The sequence below is a fragment of the Melampsora larici-populina genome, assembly GCF_000204055.1.
Source record: "Melampsora larici-populina 98AG31 unplaced genomic scaffold MELLAscaffold_63, whole genome shotgun sequence".
Classification (NCBI taxonomy): Eukaryota; Fungi; Basidiomycota; class Pucciniomycetes; order Pucciniales; family Melampsoraceae; genus Melampsora; species Melampsora laricis-populina.
This window is the reverse complement of record NW_006768827.1, coordinates 61822-79111: the sequence shown is the minus strand read 5'-3', so window position 1 is coordinate 79111 and position 17290 is coordinate 61822. Positions and strand designations below refer to the sequence as shown.

General features: G+C 43.8%; 4 protein-coding genes across 4 annotated transcripts; 3 read left to right on the top strand and 1 right to left on the bottom strand.

Annotated features, from left to right (window-relative positions):
* Nucleotides 1-5177: 5177 nt before the first annotated feature.
* On the top strand, nucleotides 5178-5870 carry MELLADRAFT_112222 (uncharacterized protein; the record flags this gene model as incomplete). Its single annotated transcript, XM_007416662.1, has 3 exons — nucleotides 5178-5395; nucleotides 5462-5630; nucleotides 5709-5870. 3 exons carry the CDS (start codon nucleotides 5178-5180, stop codon nucleotides 5868-5870), a joined length of 549 nt encoding a protein of 182 aa, XP_007416724.1.
* A 1711-nt stretch (nucleotides 5871-7581) lies between these two features.
* Nucleotides 7582-8508, top strand: MELLADRAFT_93921 (uncharacterized protein; the record flags this gene model as incomplete). The annotated part of the gene is made up of 4 exons (XM_007416663.1): nucleotides 7582-7635; nucleotides 7733-8116; nucleotides 8190-8342; nucleotides 8416-8508. The coding sequence occupies 4 exons, from the start codon at nucleotides 7582-7584 to the stop codon at nucleotides 8506-8508; spliced, it is 684 nt and encodes a 227-aa protein (XP_007416725.1).
* Nucleotides 8509-8643: 135 nt separating this feature from the next.
* Nucleotides 8644-10926, bottom strand: MELLADRAFT_68153 (uncharacterized protein; the record flags this gene model as incomplete). Its single annotated transcript, XM_007416677.1, has 7 exons — nucleotides 8644-8813; nucleotides 8838-9151; nucleotides 9217-9617; nucleotides 9698-9850; nucleotides 9906-10274; nucleotides 10329-10694; nucleotides 10768-10926. The coding sequence occupies 7 exons, from the start codon at nucleotides 10924-10926 to the stop codon at nucleotides 8644-8646; spliced, it is 1932 nt and encodes a 643-aa protein (XP_007416739.1).
* Nucleotides 10927-12795: 1869 nt separating this feature from the next.
* MELLADRAFT_73277 (uncharacterized protein) lies at nucleotides 12796-14675 on the top strand (the record flags this gene model as incomplete). Its single annotated transcript, XM_007416664.1, has 5 exons — nucleotides 12796-13118; nucleotides 13184-13313; nucleotides 13396-14068; nucleotides 14146-14252; nucleotides 14322-14675. The coding sequence occupies 5 exons, from the start codon at nucleotides 12990-12992 to the stop codon at nucleotides 14375-14377; spliced, it is 1095 nt and encodes a 364-aa protein (XP_007416726.1).
* Nucleotides 14676-17290: the final 2615 nt, after the last annotated feature.

Here is a 17290-nt window from a genome sequence, read left to right as displayed (position 1 = left end):
GAAGCAAAGATGGTGATAAATCTTTATCAGTCATAAATGATAATATATGATTAGAAATCACACAACATGTATATTAATCATGTCTCTGAAAAGTGAACTGAGAGAGTGGATTGATTACACCAATTGAGGCACGCTTTGGTGGAGGTGTCCACGAGGCATGAACTGTCACGTGACAGGTACAACGACATGTCACAAGGATGAGGGTTGGAATGGAACTCGCCCAAGTCCAAAGTTCCGCGAGATAAGTTCCATCCCCTCCTCGCTTTACTCTTGAAACTAAGAGATCAATCCCCTGTCTCAAAGTTTCTCTTTTCAATTCACATTAAATTTCAAAATTCCATCCCACCCACCCTACAGAGCTAACCATCTTTACGATCAGAGTGCGACACGTGCATAAGAACGTTGGTTTGGAAGACCAATGTTTTGGTTGTCTAAACCAAAGTTTTGGTTCAGGAAAACCAAGAGTTTAGTTTAGGGAGACCAAGTCTGACGCACGCTTCGCGCACTTTCCCACATGAGCTTTTTCCTCACCACGAGGCAAGGAAGAAGCAAAGATGGTGATAAATCTTTATCAGTCATAAATGATAATATATGATTAGAAATCACACAACATGTATATTAATCATGTCTCTGAAAAGTGAACTGAGAGAGTGGATATATATTTGTTGCTTTTGAGGTTTTGTTGATTACTTGTTACTTTTTGGGGACAGAGCAATGGGACAAATGTTGAAAATTAATTGAAATATCTATAAACATACCGTTGGTATGTCTTAATCCACCTGACTATTGACTACATTTTGCTTATATTGAAATCAATTTTTTTTCGACCCATAAGCTTCGACTACTACTACAACAGCTGATCTTACGATGTGGGCTCAAACCAATCTATCGAAGTCACACTCATAAAGTGACTCCTCAGACTCTTGCAAACTTTTTGCGCTCTTGGAAGCATCAATATGTCACAGGCGCGAATTCAATTTCAAAAGAAAAGTGTGATGATACCATTTTGTTGGGATCGAACACGCTACAAAAAAATTTAATACAAGATCTAAAAGATAAGAAATCAAGATATCGATGGGGGAAGGGACAGTTTCACAAGGAAACCGAAACCAAATCGGTTTGATTGGTATTAACATGCTTTGTCCGGGGTTTCTTTCCAGGACGTATGATTTTGACCGGAGGTTTGCGCTTGTTAGCATTAGGTGTACTTTCAGTCTGATGGCCATATAAAAATATTCATCAGTTACTTTGAAAGAAAGAAATGTAATGAAAGAGTCGGATACACATACCGTTTGTGCCTGTGTTTGTTTTGCCTGCTCTCGCTGGTTTGCGCGAGTCTCCTTAGCTTGCTGAGAAGCATTTTCGTATTCAGCCAAGGTCGCCTTGGATTGATTGTATATATTCATCTCTTCTTCAGAAGGGTCCAAAATCGCAAAAACATCTCTCTTGTTAGCCCTCCAAAGGCGTATTACCTGCATGATTACCTCATATGAAGTGGGTAGTGGCTCACTGCCAAATATATAATTTAAATCCAAACCTTCAAGGCATAGATCGATGTTGACACACAAAGTCCATATCTTTTCTGGAGGGAAGAGATCGTCGAATGTGTAGAAAGTCTCTTCAGGATACTCTTCCTGATATAAAGTCTTTAAACCACGCTCAAGTTTTAATCGCAATTGGATCAGGCGCAGATCGGTACGTAGAGGATCCTGAGGAAGACTGCCTCTGATGCAAGCATATGGTGAGAGTTCTTCAGTGTTAGATTCGGGGAAGTGATCTTCCAGGGATGTATATGTCTTGGGTGGTTCACTTTGAAGGACCATTTGAGTGAAATTTGAATTCGTTAATACAGGTTGCTGAGCCAAGAAGAAGGTAGCGGCCTTTGGATTGCAGTTGGAGCATAAGCAGGTGATCATTCCAGCATTGTTCTGCCTTTTTGTCTCCATTATCACGGACGGATCATCAAGTGATAAAGGTACATAACCACATCTAGATAATGGGAGAGTTAGCTTCTGAGACGTTTTGCAAAAACAATGTTACAAAACCATCATCACTTACCGAAGGAGTACAGAAAAGGCAACTCTCATACAGACTTTGGTTATAGCCATTGCATGCATGTGCTGGTCATCGTTTTGATCAGCCGGATCTTGTAATTCTAATACAGACTTTTCATCTTTGGGGGATACAGGTTGTACCAGCAAGATTGCTACTGCCGCTTGTCGATCTCGGCCACCTCGCCCGGCCATTTGCAATACATCCAAAGGATTTGTTTGCCCGGCAATGATAACTCTTCGCACTCGTTTCCAGTTCTGGCCGAGTCCAAGAGCGTTGGTACATGTCATGATGTTGAATTTCTCTTCCCCAAAATCTTGAGCATTCCGCACCTTGTCAATTGAATCAGTGTTGGCGTGAAATCTTCGGACCGAAGTACTCAATCCGTTTTTGGTTTCTTCCTCATTTTGACGGGCTGAGTTAATAGTTTCTAACGCTACGTAAGTGTCATTCTGAGTGTGACAGTAAACGAGAGATGGGACTAGTTCAGAGTCAGAGATTGATTCTTTGGGTGCAAAAAACTTTTTGAGAGTATTCCAAGGTTTCTGTGATCGTGGTAGTGTAACCCGGATGAATCGTATTTCCGGTCGGGTCAGCTCGCCCACATGAATATCAATTGATTCTTTTGTGATCTTGAGACTGGCAAGTATTTGCTCGAGGTGCTGAGGCAGACAAGTTGCTGACACTACACCAAATGTAATCTTTACCGGGCGGTAAAGAAAACTACTGACATAGAAAAGTCCTGAGGCAACAGGAAGAGAGCTAAAAATCTGAAAAAATATATACCTTGTTCCTAGATGTTGGGGCGTCATGATGAGTATTTTTTTGCATTTACACACAGATATTGGTTTATGTACTAACAATAAACACTGAAAATCATCAAAAACTCACATGTAACAATACCTGAAATATGGGTCATGAGTATGAAGACAATATTTTGTGGTCTAAAAACTGCAATAACTTTTGCAATTCTGCTCCAAATAACTCGATTTTTGGTTCATTCAAAAGCTGAACTATTCTTCTTCACACTTCATAATGGTAGTAAGGTGCTATCTAGTCATTTAAACACTCTACATATGTTCAAACAGTTCTGCATGAATAGCTCTGTAGGATCTTTTTTAGACCAGCTACAGATGTGATGTCTCAATGAAAAATGTAGAGGAAAGGCTCACCTTTTTAATGCACTTTGAATCAAGTGATTTGATTCAGAACTGCAAACGTTATTGATGTTTGAAGATTCCAAAATCCTATCTTCAAAGTCAAGGGCCAAATTTCAGGTATTGTTACAGGTGGGTTTTTGATGATTCTCAGCCTTTATTGTTAGTACATTCACCAATATATGTGTGTAAAATACAAAAAAATACTCGTCATGACGCCCCAACGTTTAGGAACAAGGTGCATATTTTTTCAGATTTGTAGCTCTCTTCCTGTTGCCTCAGGACTTTTCTATGTCAGTAGTTTTCTTTACCGCCCGGTAAAGATGACATTTTGTGTAGTGTGACATAAGAAGGGTTGGAATCGACTCGGTAGCCAGAAAACGTTCAATCAAGTTTCCGTATGACGGGCGGAAAGCAGTTCTATCTTGATGGATAGAGTGTGAGTGATAATCCTTCATTTTCCCGCTCAATACTAGGCCCCACAGGTAGATAAGATGTGCTTCGTCTACCACCTTGAGAATCAGACGCTCTTGGAAACGTTTTGAGAAGTACAGTCTCTCAAAGAGAAGATTGTTCATGAAAATCTCCGGAGACTATTGCAACAGGGTCATATCAAAACACCAAGCCGTCAGTCAGATCAAATCGATGATGATGATGATAAATAAGAAGCTCAACTAGGGCTTACAACATAGATGAAGTGATATTTTCCTGTCAGGATATTGTCAAAAACCTTTTGGTTGAACATTGCTCGAGTGAGATTAATTGCCGATAGCCCATGTTTCTTCTTTTCTTCAACCTGGTGCATAGACCAAAACCAAATCTATCAGTGTCTAAAATGATAACCACACGGATTTAGTGTGACTTACTTGATTGTTTCCCAAGGCGTCCAATGGATTCAAAGTCAAAATGATTGGCTTTGACGATTTTGGAAACATCAAATAATACAACTCCGGAATGAGGGATTTCCCATAGCCAGTACTAACAAGAATAAAAGTTTCTCGACCTCGGCTAAGACTCAGCACCGCCTTAAGTTGAATTTCTCGAGGCAGCAGCTTGAACACAGCCAGACATAACCTGCGGATCTCGTCCAATCGCTCATGGTCGTCAAGCTTCAGTAAGGACTTCGAAGGGCTTATGCGACCGCTTTGAGGTGTAGCTTGAGAAACAGATGATAAGGACTTTGATGGGGTTATGTGACCCGTTTGAGATGTTGCTCGAGAAATGGATGATAGGCCTCCTGATTGAGATGGAACTGAATGAGTAACTGTTTGAGAACGCCGGTTACGAGTGAGCATGATGGTGTTCAAAGACCAAGTTGAGTCGGTGAGGGCGGTGAAGTTAGTCAATACTAACGAAGACATGTGCTAATAGGCCGGTAGACCGAAGAAGCGGGGGGGCGCCTGGGACTCGTCTGGGATTCTGGTATTCTGGGACACACCTCTCATGAGCCATGAATTCATGGGATTATAGCAGCGTCCGTGTATGTAAATACGGACCTATTTTGAGCCTAACCAAAACCTTTTGTCCATTTAACCGCAGTAAAATCCGACGTATCTTAAGCGCTGGTATGTGTGGTCTTTGGATGTCCGCGTCGGTGACATGGGTGATCATTCATATCCTCCATCACCCTATTGCCTCGACCTCAACATCCTATTAACTGAAGCTACTGACCCACCATACCGCCCACTAATAACTGACTGATCGACTCACCATACCGCCAATGCTTTTACGAGATTTCACCTTGCAAATCATCACCCAGTCCCCACACCTTGCCGCAACTCTCACTGTAGGAGACTTCGTACGGTTCGTGTCACTTGCGGCTGAAGTAGATCACCAGGCCGCCGATTCATTACGTCTCACACCGACTCGCAATCCTGTGATACCATTTATGCAATCCGCTCTTTCTGGTCCCTCAACACATACACATATGGCTCACCTTTGGCGTCTTTCTTATCCAATTCTACGCTCATGCCGAATCGACACAAACGCTTTAATCCGCGAGTTTGGCCTACAACAGCATCTAACCACTCAAATGCCGGAAAGATTCTTACGATCACCGCTTTCCAAGTGCATTCTATGCACACCAGACCATTCATACCCGTTACACGTCCATTCACGCCTGGACGGCTACCTACACGACATCGATGGCATGCACCCTGTTCAGACTGTCATACTAAATTGTTCAAGTAAGCAATTTCATTGGAATGCATTTGGTGCTAAACCTCATCAACTATGTAATCGTATTTCTTTAGATCCCCATTGCGAAACAATGTACAGGCCAAGCTTCTACACGCGAGACAGCGACCAACATTATTACACGCACACGATGGAACGCAACAAAGATTACCTTCATGTCCATTGTCATTATTACATGACCACCCGTCTGGTCTACATGTTCCGAGTTTTGCAGATGTTAGGCCAGTGAGTTCATTTGAGTTCATTTCTGCTTAACCACGCCCTTTTGAAACAATGTTGATTAACGTTTTTTTGTGCGCTCAGTGTCAGCCATTTCAACCTTGTGAATTGGTTCAACACCATTTTCGTAGACGACTCGCCTCCCCCGTCTTTCACACCCAGCCAGTTGTTCAGTCCTTCGATGTCGGAAGAAGAGTGTCGTCACGGGCTTGTGCTGCATTCCTTAATAAAGCACGCCGACCGTAGAGGCACCCAGTTAGTGGTTAGCTCCAGTGGAACCAATAACCTCCGTTTCGAGGCCGCTATCAAATCACACTTAGATGTGTTACTGATTGAAGGTACAAAGTACCGCGACCACTTTTGCTCAAGTTGTGTTCGTATTTTACCTGATGGCACCGACCCTGAGACCAGTGAACCTTTCTGGAAAAGTAAGTGATACCAACGAACGGCTCTCATGTTGCGGATGGATGACTAACGTCGCCTTCGGTGTTTAACAGCCATTCGCGCGGTGGTCACTGATGGGGTGACGTTGGGCCATTGGCGGTGCAGCGCGTCTACGGAACAATTGCAAGAAGTCGCTCGTAGTTCGGGACATCCAATGCCTGAAGGGCCGTGTACACGCCAGTTGGACAACATCAATGATCGATACTGCCCACTGCACTTCGCTTTACTCGGGAATCGCTGCCGGGCCCAGCCTTGCCAAAGATTCTGTGAATCGGGAATGGAGACTTGCTATGATGAGGACCACATTAAAGCATGGGCAGATTTCAACAAACGCGTCACGGGCAATTTTTCTCTGACGTCTATCCTAACTCGACCTGGCACAAATCTTCCCACCGACCCCACCGTGCATTTAAACCCCGAAACCGCTGAGTTTCAAGACCTGGATAGTTTGCGTCAAGCTGACGAGTCGCAGAGGTCTCACGAGGCCGCCCGGGACGGAGGCCAGTCACAGGCATCCGGCAAATATTTGTTATCAAGATCTCGAACTCACAATGAGCAGCTTATAGTCGGGCCTTGTGGGATAATTCTAGCGAGGAAGACTTTTTACAATGCGGAGTCCGTAAGTGCTGTTAAGGTGAGCAGCCAATCTCAACTGGACACCGTAACACTGAATTTACTGACTTTCATTGTTTTCAAAATCATTTGGGTTGTACGCGCAGGACTTCCTTGAGGAAACGTTCCCCCAAGGAATGCCGGAGGTCGTATTCTACGACAATGCGTGCAGGTTGACTGAACACATCTACCACGGGGATAACGACCGAAGCCGCTTCCTGGGCACTGTGATCCCGGTGGATCCCTTCCACCACCGGTCGCACGCAGAATCAGATGAATTCTGTAAACTCTTCACTGACCCTCATCTCTTCCCTGATATTCAAGAGGGAGGTCAATGGATTTTCAACGCGTCTGCAGCAGAACTGACTAACATTTGGTTTGGTGGATATGCATCGATGTGCCGGAACATGCACCCGTTGCATTACAATCTATTTTTAGAAGAAATGATCTTTTTGAGGAACGCGTGGTTGACTAAAAAATTGGAAAAAAGAAAAGGGATGGAGTTTATCGGTGAGGGGGTTCTAAAATGATTTTATTACTTCTGTCGTCGTCCTTGTCTGTCTTAAAACCGTTGCAAGTAAAGAAACAAGCGATTCCAATTCAATCAAGTGAAAAAAATGTGATTGATCTGTATAACACCTCCCGACGTGAACCCTTTCAAGAAGGGGTTTATCCTCCTGGTACAATGTCTCATCATGAGTGTGTCCCTTATAGCACCCCTCCCTCCCTTGGACCCTTGAGTGGTGGTAGGGTAGACCCATGTTCCAATCCCTACCCTATGAATGGTGATGAGCGTGATAATTTATATGATGATAATTTATATGAGCCACCCCATAAAGACCGCATATCTGTCAACACACATATCTGATCTGACATCGCCTCATCTCGTATTACTATCACCATGGTTCTCTCTTACAAAGCAGTAATTGGTGCAATCCTACGTGCAACCGCCGATGTAAGATAAGACATTATGACTCTATTTCACGTTGATTATTGACCTTATTTCTTGGATTTCTACTTATCTATCTATCTCTGACGCTTTCCACCTCTAGCCGGTGCCAGTTGACCCCGCCAAAACCGGAATGGCATGGCGCGGAACTGCAACCGATCTTGTGCTTGTGGATGCTGAAGGGAAGACCTTCACCGTGCCGCTCGAGGCCTTTGGATTTAACTTGCCATCCGACTTGCTTCGCCGCGATCACACCTATCATTTGTCTGGGGACTTAGGACAAAAATCGACTGGCGAAGCTTTCATTAAGCACAGCGAGCTTACTCAGAGCAAAATCTGCTCTTCGGCTCCTGACCATGAATCAATTGCTGGAAAAACAACAATGAGTGCAATTGGGAAGGTGGTAAATGTTTCTCTTGACAACGACAATGAAGATGAAGAATTTCATCTTACGGTTGAAGCCGAACACGAGGGATTTGACCCTAGAGTAAGCAAGCACCCGTTCATACCCGTTCATATATTCATTGAGACAAGACTGACCCAATTTGTTCGTTGCTCAGGGAAACAAGTCTGTTTCTTTTGAGATCATATATCGCTTTGGATATTTCACTCCTGCGTTGAAGGAGGCGAGGTACATCAAGAAAGGGTCCTCTGTTTATTTCCAAGGAACCCTTGTTTCCCAAGATCCACAATCTAAACGCTTCATTGTCCAAGTGCGCCTTTCAATTGTAATCATCATCTCAGATGATGATTCGCTCACTGACTCAAATCTCATATGATGGATAGGTTATGCAACATGCCGAAATAGCTGTGACCGAAGATGGGGAAGACGTGGCTCATGGTAATGTGGTCAAAGGGAACGTGGTATGGGTGGAATGATTGGTGGGTGCATGAAAGATTCTGCGACATGATACTACCAAACATGAATGTGCTACAATCAAAGACAAATCTGTATTGCGCTGGGCTCCCCGTTACCCTTGTTGTATGGTTGCATTAAATCCTCACAGATCTCTTTCAGTACTTAATGGCATTGTGCACATCAGAAGTATCACCACAATTTCGTGAGAGAACCAGAAGAGAATTCCACTTATGGGTCCTGCAATCATTGGAGTATGAGAAGTATGAGAGAGCGTTGAAAAATTCAAAAATTGTTAGTAAACAGGTTTTTAAATTTTGAATACGTACTTATGAAACACAGTGTCACTTACAAGGCGCCGTCACATCTCTGGCCTTGACATACGCCACTTTATTAAACTCGGCCTTGTAGAAGTCGCGAGCCTCGCCCACAGAAGCCTGTGGTAGTGAGCCGTACTTGGCATGAAACCGCAGGTAGGTGACTTCATCAATCCAAAGTCGGTATCTATACATAGTAGATGGTTTCAACTGCCATTCACCGCCCCAACGCGTCATCCACTTCTGCTTGACATTGCCGTTTACAGTCTCCTGATACCATTCCAGCAGGCTGGAGACGGGTGAGTTTGTTGGTGGCCAGCGCTTCTTCAGCGTCATTGAAGAGGAGGGCCTGTTTAAACAATGGATCTCAATTTCAGGCAATCACGTGTTAAGATGCAGGCAGGCCGTACTAACTCGGCATGGTTTGTTCGCTCTACCTCGGCCTCAATGTCATCATTGAGTGGCTGAGTTGAATCTATGTTGGTACTCGGTGTACTGGGGGTTTGCTCATGTCCGAGTAGACGTCGCGTCGTCGTCGCCAGTGAAAGGTGGGACGCTGTAGAGTCAAGTTCAGCAGCGACTTGGCTTTCATGGCCATCGAACTCAATAGTGGCAGGTGGCAATGACAAAGGCATGTCGTATATCGGCGGAAGGTCTGAACTTGATCGATATTCTTTGGCACAGGGTGGTGGTTGGGTCGTAGTAGGGTTTCGCATTGCGGGCGGTATCGCATTTTCAGGAACGGTGACAGTCTGTAGTCGCACTACTATAGTGCGACTAGAGAATCGATGTGGATAACTCGCTAGTGTGTCATGCTAAGGGATGGTCATAAGGTATGTCAGGTGCCGTCACCCGTCATGGTATACATTAGGTATTTATACAGGAAGGTATTTACCCAGGCGTAGATTTGCTTGTCCCAAAAGCTGAGCGCTTGGTTCCATTGTGAGCCCACAGCCTTAATGACTGCCTGTACCAACAGTGGGCTTTGATCGAGGCGAGCAAGTGGCCATTGTGGAAACTTTGCGGTTATAGCCTGCTTTTCATTATTCTGCAAATAAGGTAGTCATCAGCTTATGATTAAAACGTTTACTAATTCTACTCACGTTAACCCATAGGTGGATTGTGACCATGTTCTTTTCGTCAATCAGGCTATTTGCCCTCAACTCTGCTTCTCGGTCTCGCTGAGCGCGGAGCTGTTGAATCAGAGCCACAGATTCAACGTCGATGCGGCGGCCCAAGGAATTGGACGCCTGCGCCCACTGATGAGGTTGGCTTTGCGAGGCTGGCGCTCTTGATTGGGCTGGGATGATGGCGGCAGAGTCGGTGCCGGAGGTAGTTGGATCGCTTGGGTTGCTTAACAGGCGATTAAGGCTCGTGGTGCTCAAGTCGTGCCGTTGGTGGGGCGGGGTGCCGCCACTTGTGGAAGTGCGAGGGTGTTGCCGACACAGAGGTGACCCATAAGCTAGGCAACACTGCAAAAGAAAACAACGAGATTTCAACAAAAAGGTAGGGGTCATCATCTATACATTGAGGCAGTACTGCGACAGACACGCTTTGTTGGCGGCGCTCTTGTGGCTTTGAGCCGTTGGCCCCTCGAGGGATCGTTGGCACTTCACAACCGGTTTAGAGCGCGGAGCGCGAGCTGAGGTATGATGGGTCGTGGTATTCTCGACCTGAGGTCGTTGCAAGTAGGGGTGAAAGGGGTTGCAATCGTGGTGATTGCGAACTGGCTTTGGTTCGAGATGCTGGCCAGAGGGTGAGACCCGTGGACCCCAGTCAGACTTGGATGAGATGATTGGCCTCGGTGCGCCTAGGTTGATGAGGGCAAGCTCGTGATTCAGCTGGTCACAGCGCCACCACTTCCAATTATGCGAGTTGTTGGGAGTGGGGCACTGGGGAGGCGAAGATGTGTCAGCTCAGTTGTAACCAATAAATGTACGCAACGATGTTGAGGTTTGGACTCACCCCAATCAGCCACGAATCCTCATTCGATTTGAGGTATTTCATAGGCGTCGTACACACCGGGCAAAGGACGCCTACTGGCCCACGGCGGGTAGGGAGAGGTAGCGGTAAATCAGGGTTGACGAGTCGATATTTGGCCTTGATGAGAGTGGCAACGACCATGCTGTCAATCGATGATGTGATATGAGGTTGGTTGAGGTTGTCGGGCTGAACTCAAGCAGAGGCGATCGGCTCATCGTGGCGAGATAGATCTTGAGGAAAAAAGTTAAGTGATGAAGCACAAAAATTCTCTTGAAACACGGGGGTGCTATCCCAATTGGGAAGTGGAGGCCAAGTATGCTGAGCTGTGAAAGCTCAGCATGGTATTTACATAAGAGTGGTTATGGTTTTGGACGAAGGGATTAGGAGGTTTGTGCCGGCTCACATGTAATATGCTTATTTATGCTTATATAGGGGGCTGTATGAGCCTGTATTACCAGAGTCCCAAAAAAGTACCAATTCCCAAATTCCCAGAATCATTCCCCGGTTTCTTCGGTGCTCCTTAATAGGCATGTGTCTACTTGTGGAACTTAAAGACGTACCACATAACTCTCCAAAGGGTTTTGGTAGTCCGTTGTTAAGGGTTTTATTTTTTTCCATTTTGTCATAAGTTTGAGGCGAGCATAAAAATTCCAAATCTTGTGGAAGGCCTGTACAGGCCCTCTTAGGCTGTTACAGGAAGACATAACAATCAGATCTGGCAACTTCTCCTGAAAGCGTCACAGAGCTGAGTGGTGGATAAAAGTTGTATGAGAATGTGTAGCATCTCATGAAGATGAACATACCTGAAGGTCACAAATTTCTACGGTGAGGGTTTGAGTAGAAGTCCAAAAAACAACATAAGGGGACTTAACTTTTGGAGCTCACCAGCCAAAAAACTCGAGTCAGTTGTAAGCCCCTCTTCGAGGGGCGCGGACGCAGCCGCGCGAGAGGGGCTTAGTTAAGCTTATGGGCACATGGTTGGCTGATTGTATTCATCACTAATTGCATCAAAAGGGTGTTATGTTGATTGAAAGTATAAGTTGAAGGCTCATCATGTCCAGGCCATACATGGGCAGATCAGGTGAACCAGGTTTTTGGTGTGGACTCTGGAGCTGCTTGTTTGTCAAATGGGTCCCCATAATTTGGAGCTTGCTTGTGGATGCCCTTGTCCCAGATGCCAAACACTGGGAAATTGGGTTCCTGACCAACAAATATGGCACGAAGTACATCATGATTTGTCGCTCGAAATTGCTGATGTGAAAATGCGAGGCATCACAAAAGCTCGTCGATGATCTAGGTGGTGCGTATCTAATAGCTAGACTAGGAGATCAGGTGAACTTGCCGCTACCGTAGATGGTTTGGCCTCAGGATATGATTTGAGTCCTCGCCCGATCTATCCTTGTGAGATGGAATCTTTCTGCAATGGAGTTCATCATGGGGCCATGACCTCTCTCGAAGCCTCGCGAGCTAGGAGGAATTGTTAAGTTTGGGCAATTAGCAGGACCTGAGCGAGGCCAATAACCATCATGAAATGTCCGTCTGATACCCATGATGTCATCTTCGTTGGTTGATTTGGTGTATGAAAACTTGACAATCATCAAGTACTCAGGATATAGTACTCAAACTGAGCGATTCATCTCGAATCCCAATTCTTTTGCAGGGGTACCCTTGCTTGTCTCATAGAGTTGTTGGTCACCATGTCAGCCCGAATGTGTTCCCGCCCGATTGTAGAGATTGGATTCTTTTTTGAAATGCTCTTTTCAATCCTTCAGCCCAAAAGGGTTAGAGGTTAAGGGTTCAAAGTTATGAAGAGGGGTCCACGAACTCATGTAACGGAATTCAAAAAAAGTCTCCATCCGGAACCGAATTTGTTGGAGGAAAATTAGGAAACACTGCCACAAATTGAGATGAACATCAGATAAACACAAGTGTGACAGACCCACTAGTTAGAGTGCTGTGTGTACGTGTAATTAGGTTGAGGAGGCTTTAAAGCCACAACTGATTTCATGTAAACGCACAACCCCATTCACCGATCACCACCAACCCACTTCTGAGCTTTCTTTATTCCTTTTAACATCCCTATCAGAAATCTAATTTTCATCCTCTTCATCCTCACAGTTCTCACAGTCGTTCCAATCAACTTTTTACGATACATTAAGTTTTGTTCATCAAGTCTTTAATTCTTCTTCATCTCATCTTCAATCATGAAAGCTATTATCCTTGTCGGTGGATTTGGTACTAGGCTTCGTCCTTTGACCTTGACTTTACCCAAGCCATTGGTCGAGTTCTGCAACAAGCCGATGATTGTTCATCAAATCGAAGCTCTTGTAGCTGTAAGTCTTGATAACTTGTGTGTATTCCTTCATCCTGCACTCCTAACGGGCTTTGACTCTTTTAGGCTGGGGTCGACGAGATCGTTTTGGCGGTAAACTACCGACCAGAGGTGATGGTGGCTGTGTTGAAAGATACCGAGGAAAAGTACGGGATTCGAATCACATTCAGTGTTGAAACTGAGCCGTTGGACACTGGTCTGTTACATCGCCTGCTTCCATTTTTTTAGGATCTGATGCAACAGTATTCTAACCACTTGATTTCTTTCGGTCTCTCTAGCTGGTCCACTCGCTTTAGCCCGAGATATCCTGGGAAAGGATGATTCACCCTTTTTTGTCCTCAACTCTGATGTCACTTGCAGCTACCCCCTCAAACAACTTGCCTCATTCCATCAAGCCCACGGTAAGGAGGGTACTATCATGGTCACTAAAGTTGACGAACCTTCAAAATACGGTGTGGTCGTACAAGTCCCAAATAGTTCAGAGATCGATCGCTTTGTTGAGAAGCCAGTTGAATTCGTCGGCAATCGGATCAATGCTGGAATCTATATTTTCAGCCCTAAGGTCTTGGACAGGATTGAATTAAAACCAACATCGATTGAGAAGGAAACATTCCCGGCTATGGTTAACGACTCACAGCTCCATTGTATGGATCTTGAAGGTTTCTGGATGGACATTGGACAGCCTAAAGATTTTATCTCGGGTACTTGTCTATACCTTGGTCATCTTACAGCGATCGGCGACTCTCAAATTATGGACCAGCATAATCACAAATGGATCGTCGGAGGAAATGTGCTCGTTGATCCTACAGCGGTCATAGATCCCACAGCTATGATTGGACCGAATGTAGTGATCGGACCAAAGTGTGTGATCGGTAAAGGTGCTCGGCTTCAGAGATGTGTGATCATGGAAGGAGCACGAGTCAAGGACCATTCATGGGTCAAGAGCTCAATGTTAGTATCCAAATACAGCCTCGCTTTTTCTATCCCATTCATCATCGCATTCTCACTGCTACCTAACTCTCTTTCAGTATCGGATGGAACTCTACCGTTGGTCGATGGGTCCGATGTGATAACACGACTGTACTGGGAGAAGATGTCAACATCAAGGATGAATTGCTCGTCAATGGAGCATCAGGTAAAATCTATACCACTCACTGCTTCGCATTCCATTCCATTGATCATTGTCTCTCTCATCGCCCAACAGTCTTGCCCCATAAATCCATCTCGGCTTCGATCACTGAACCAGCAATCGTGATGTAGATCAAAGATGATAACGCAACTCGTTTTCCACATGTGTGTATGCGTTGGCTGTGCCTCTCATCACCAATCTTGAGGTGGACACCCTCCGTTTGTGCAATGTTTCTTTTTTAAAGTGGACCATCAGACATCTATAATTATTGCATGAAATGAAATAAGACGATACAGAACTTATCCTTAGCGTAGCTGTATGATATTAAACATTTTCACGTCCATCTTTTGTGGTACATGATACTGACAATATTTCAATGATTGAATAAAATACCATTTACAAATTTACTTTGATCTCACGTTTCCAACTATAGCTGGGGAGCCCTTCTCACCTTTTGGTGCAATCTTTCGAGAGAAACAGACATGCTGAATCAGTTGATTGAGCACAAACTTCGGATTCCCTAAGCTGATGTTTCATGAGATGCTGGGGTAGAATCTGCCCACATGTACTGAGAGAGAGAGCGGTCAACTTCTCTCATGAAATTTAAAAGACTTTAAACCTGGGATATCACCTGCATGCTTCAAGTATGTATTCATCCATTTTATATCCCCCAGCACATCAATCTTGCTGATACCTGTTCTGGTGTGATACATGAACACAGGAAGGAGTCATAGGTTCATGATTTTTCCGGAGGCAAATCTTAGGGGATCATTGGACAGTTCCCCTAAGCCCTGAATAGCGCATATAAACTCATCAAGCTCCTCTGAAGCCCACCTCATCTCCAATGTTGACCGAGGTGAATGAATGCGCGGTGTAAAGCCTGTTTATGTGTAACAGGTGTGAAAGAGGCTGTGTAATGGAAGACCAGAAGCACCGAGAGTCTAATTTTGATCCCGCATGCTTGCATTCACAAAGTCACCAATCCTAGTCAGAAAATTCGTGGTACGCATATGGTTTGATTCCTCTCGTGTTCTCATGACTCGGTGTTCCATTCACAAATGTGTATGTACAAAGATAAGTGTTACTTTTTTTGTCGACTCTTGGCATCAAAATCTTGAAACTTGATGCCTTAGCTTGTTATATAAATATGAGATTATATATATATATAATCGTCTCGCTAGAACTGGCTGTGCATGATGAAGCCGAACAATATGTGATTCATCTTGGGTTAAGAAGGGTATATCATGAGACTCAAACAGGCGAGAAAGAGATAAGATGACGTATTGTAAAACATGCTCAGATTATAGCGGCGGATGTGATCGGCGTTAAAGCTTAGAGGGTCATAGGATACATTCCATTCAACGAAGAATTGATGAAGAGATGAACTTTGATGTTCGGGAATATAATGGACTCTAAGAAGATGGATGAGTAGATGAAGGGAATCGGATGCATTAAGAACTTAATCACAGCTTTTTCCTTTAGCCTTAGGAATCAGGAATGATACTCCAACTCGCTCCTACCAACACGCGCATTTACGAATGTGATTTCCATCTTCTTAAAGGATATGCCGGTGGATCCCGGGATGAATTGGTATATCTGGCCGGGGAATGATGAGAGTTGAAGGCGATGAGGTGTTTAAAGTTTCATGAGATGATAAAGTTTTTTTTTCTTTCAAAAAGATGAGAATAAATCAGTTTAACCGATGAATCATGATAGTTATACCGAAGGATTTAAGAGTATCGAGTTTACACAGCTCTAATGCTATGTATGTATGATGATGGTTAATCTTTTTTTTTTTGGTTTTGTGATGGGTCATTTGATCAAGATTTCTTATAAGACTGTTATTGATCTTTATGGAAGAAATAGTTATTTCAAGTCTCATCATTCTTAATTTAAATCTAAAAAGGTTTTTTATGACAAAAAAAAAGGAGAAAAGGTGAATCATCATTAGACTTAGAAATAAGAAATAAGAAATGAAAAAAAAAATAATAAGAAAGATTACCCGATGATTCCATCATTAACACCTAATCAAGCATACATTTCGCAGATCACGTTCCACAAGAGTTGCATCGCCTCGAGACTCGAGTATCTCTAGGAAAGAAGAAAGATTTGACTCAGTCTTGTAGAGTGGGAGTGACGGACGGATTATAAAGACGTGAGTTTTATCCTTCATACTTCTTTCACACTGACAGTGAACACCCAGATCAAACTCAAACTGAAACAACTAACCCGACAAATCAAAAAACACCCACACACACACAGAGACAAGAAATCGATCTCTCACCTTCATAAAAAAGATAAAGAATCCTTGTCTGCTTCGATCAATTAGCTCTGGTATATTAGCTTTTACGTCAAACTTCTCAAGTTTTTTTAACGCCAATTTCAAAATACTTCTGTCCGGCGTTCTCTCCGTCGCGTGCTTCTTTCAATTGAACTCCTTCAGCGCATACATTCCTCAGCGTCATCGTTTCTTGTTCCAGTTCACCCGACACAATTATCCAAGATCTTGGAGTCCAATTATCACTACCATCCGTGCGTAAGACAACTCTTTTGATCTCATTAATCAAACATCAATTCTAATCTTGAGGTCATTTGTTTTGCTTGATTGATCAGGTAAGTTAGTATTACAATTCATAGCAAGCCATTTTAAAAGAAGCACTCGTCTTTGAAATCAATTTACTTGAAAAGACTTTTTAACTGACCTTGAAATATTCTGTTTGACTCCTTGACACTGCGTTTAAAGATACCTTAGGAGGTTCTTTTCCCTAAACTTCTTCAAACACATTTACCATTTCCCAACAATTTACACTTTATACTTTTTTCTTTTTATCGTGTAAACTCCCCTATTTTACAATCTGGTCTTATCATCTTTCCATCTTCTAAGTCTGAGGGTCAGGTTTGATTGTAGATTCTACTCAACTTTTTTTTTGGTCTTAGTCTAGCCCTATTTGTTCTTTCAGTTCATAAAAGGCCATTTCTTCAACCGCCATCTCTTGATACATAAAACCCCTTTAAGATTCAAATCACTACGACCCTCATCCCGC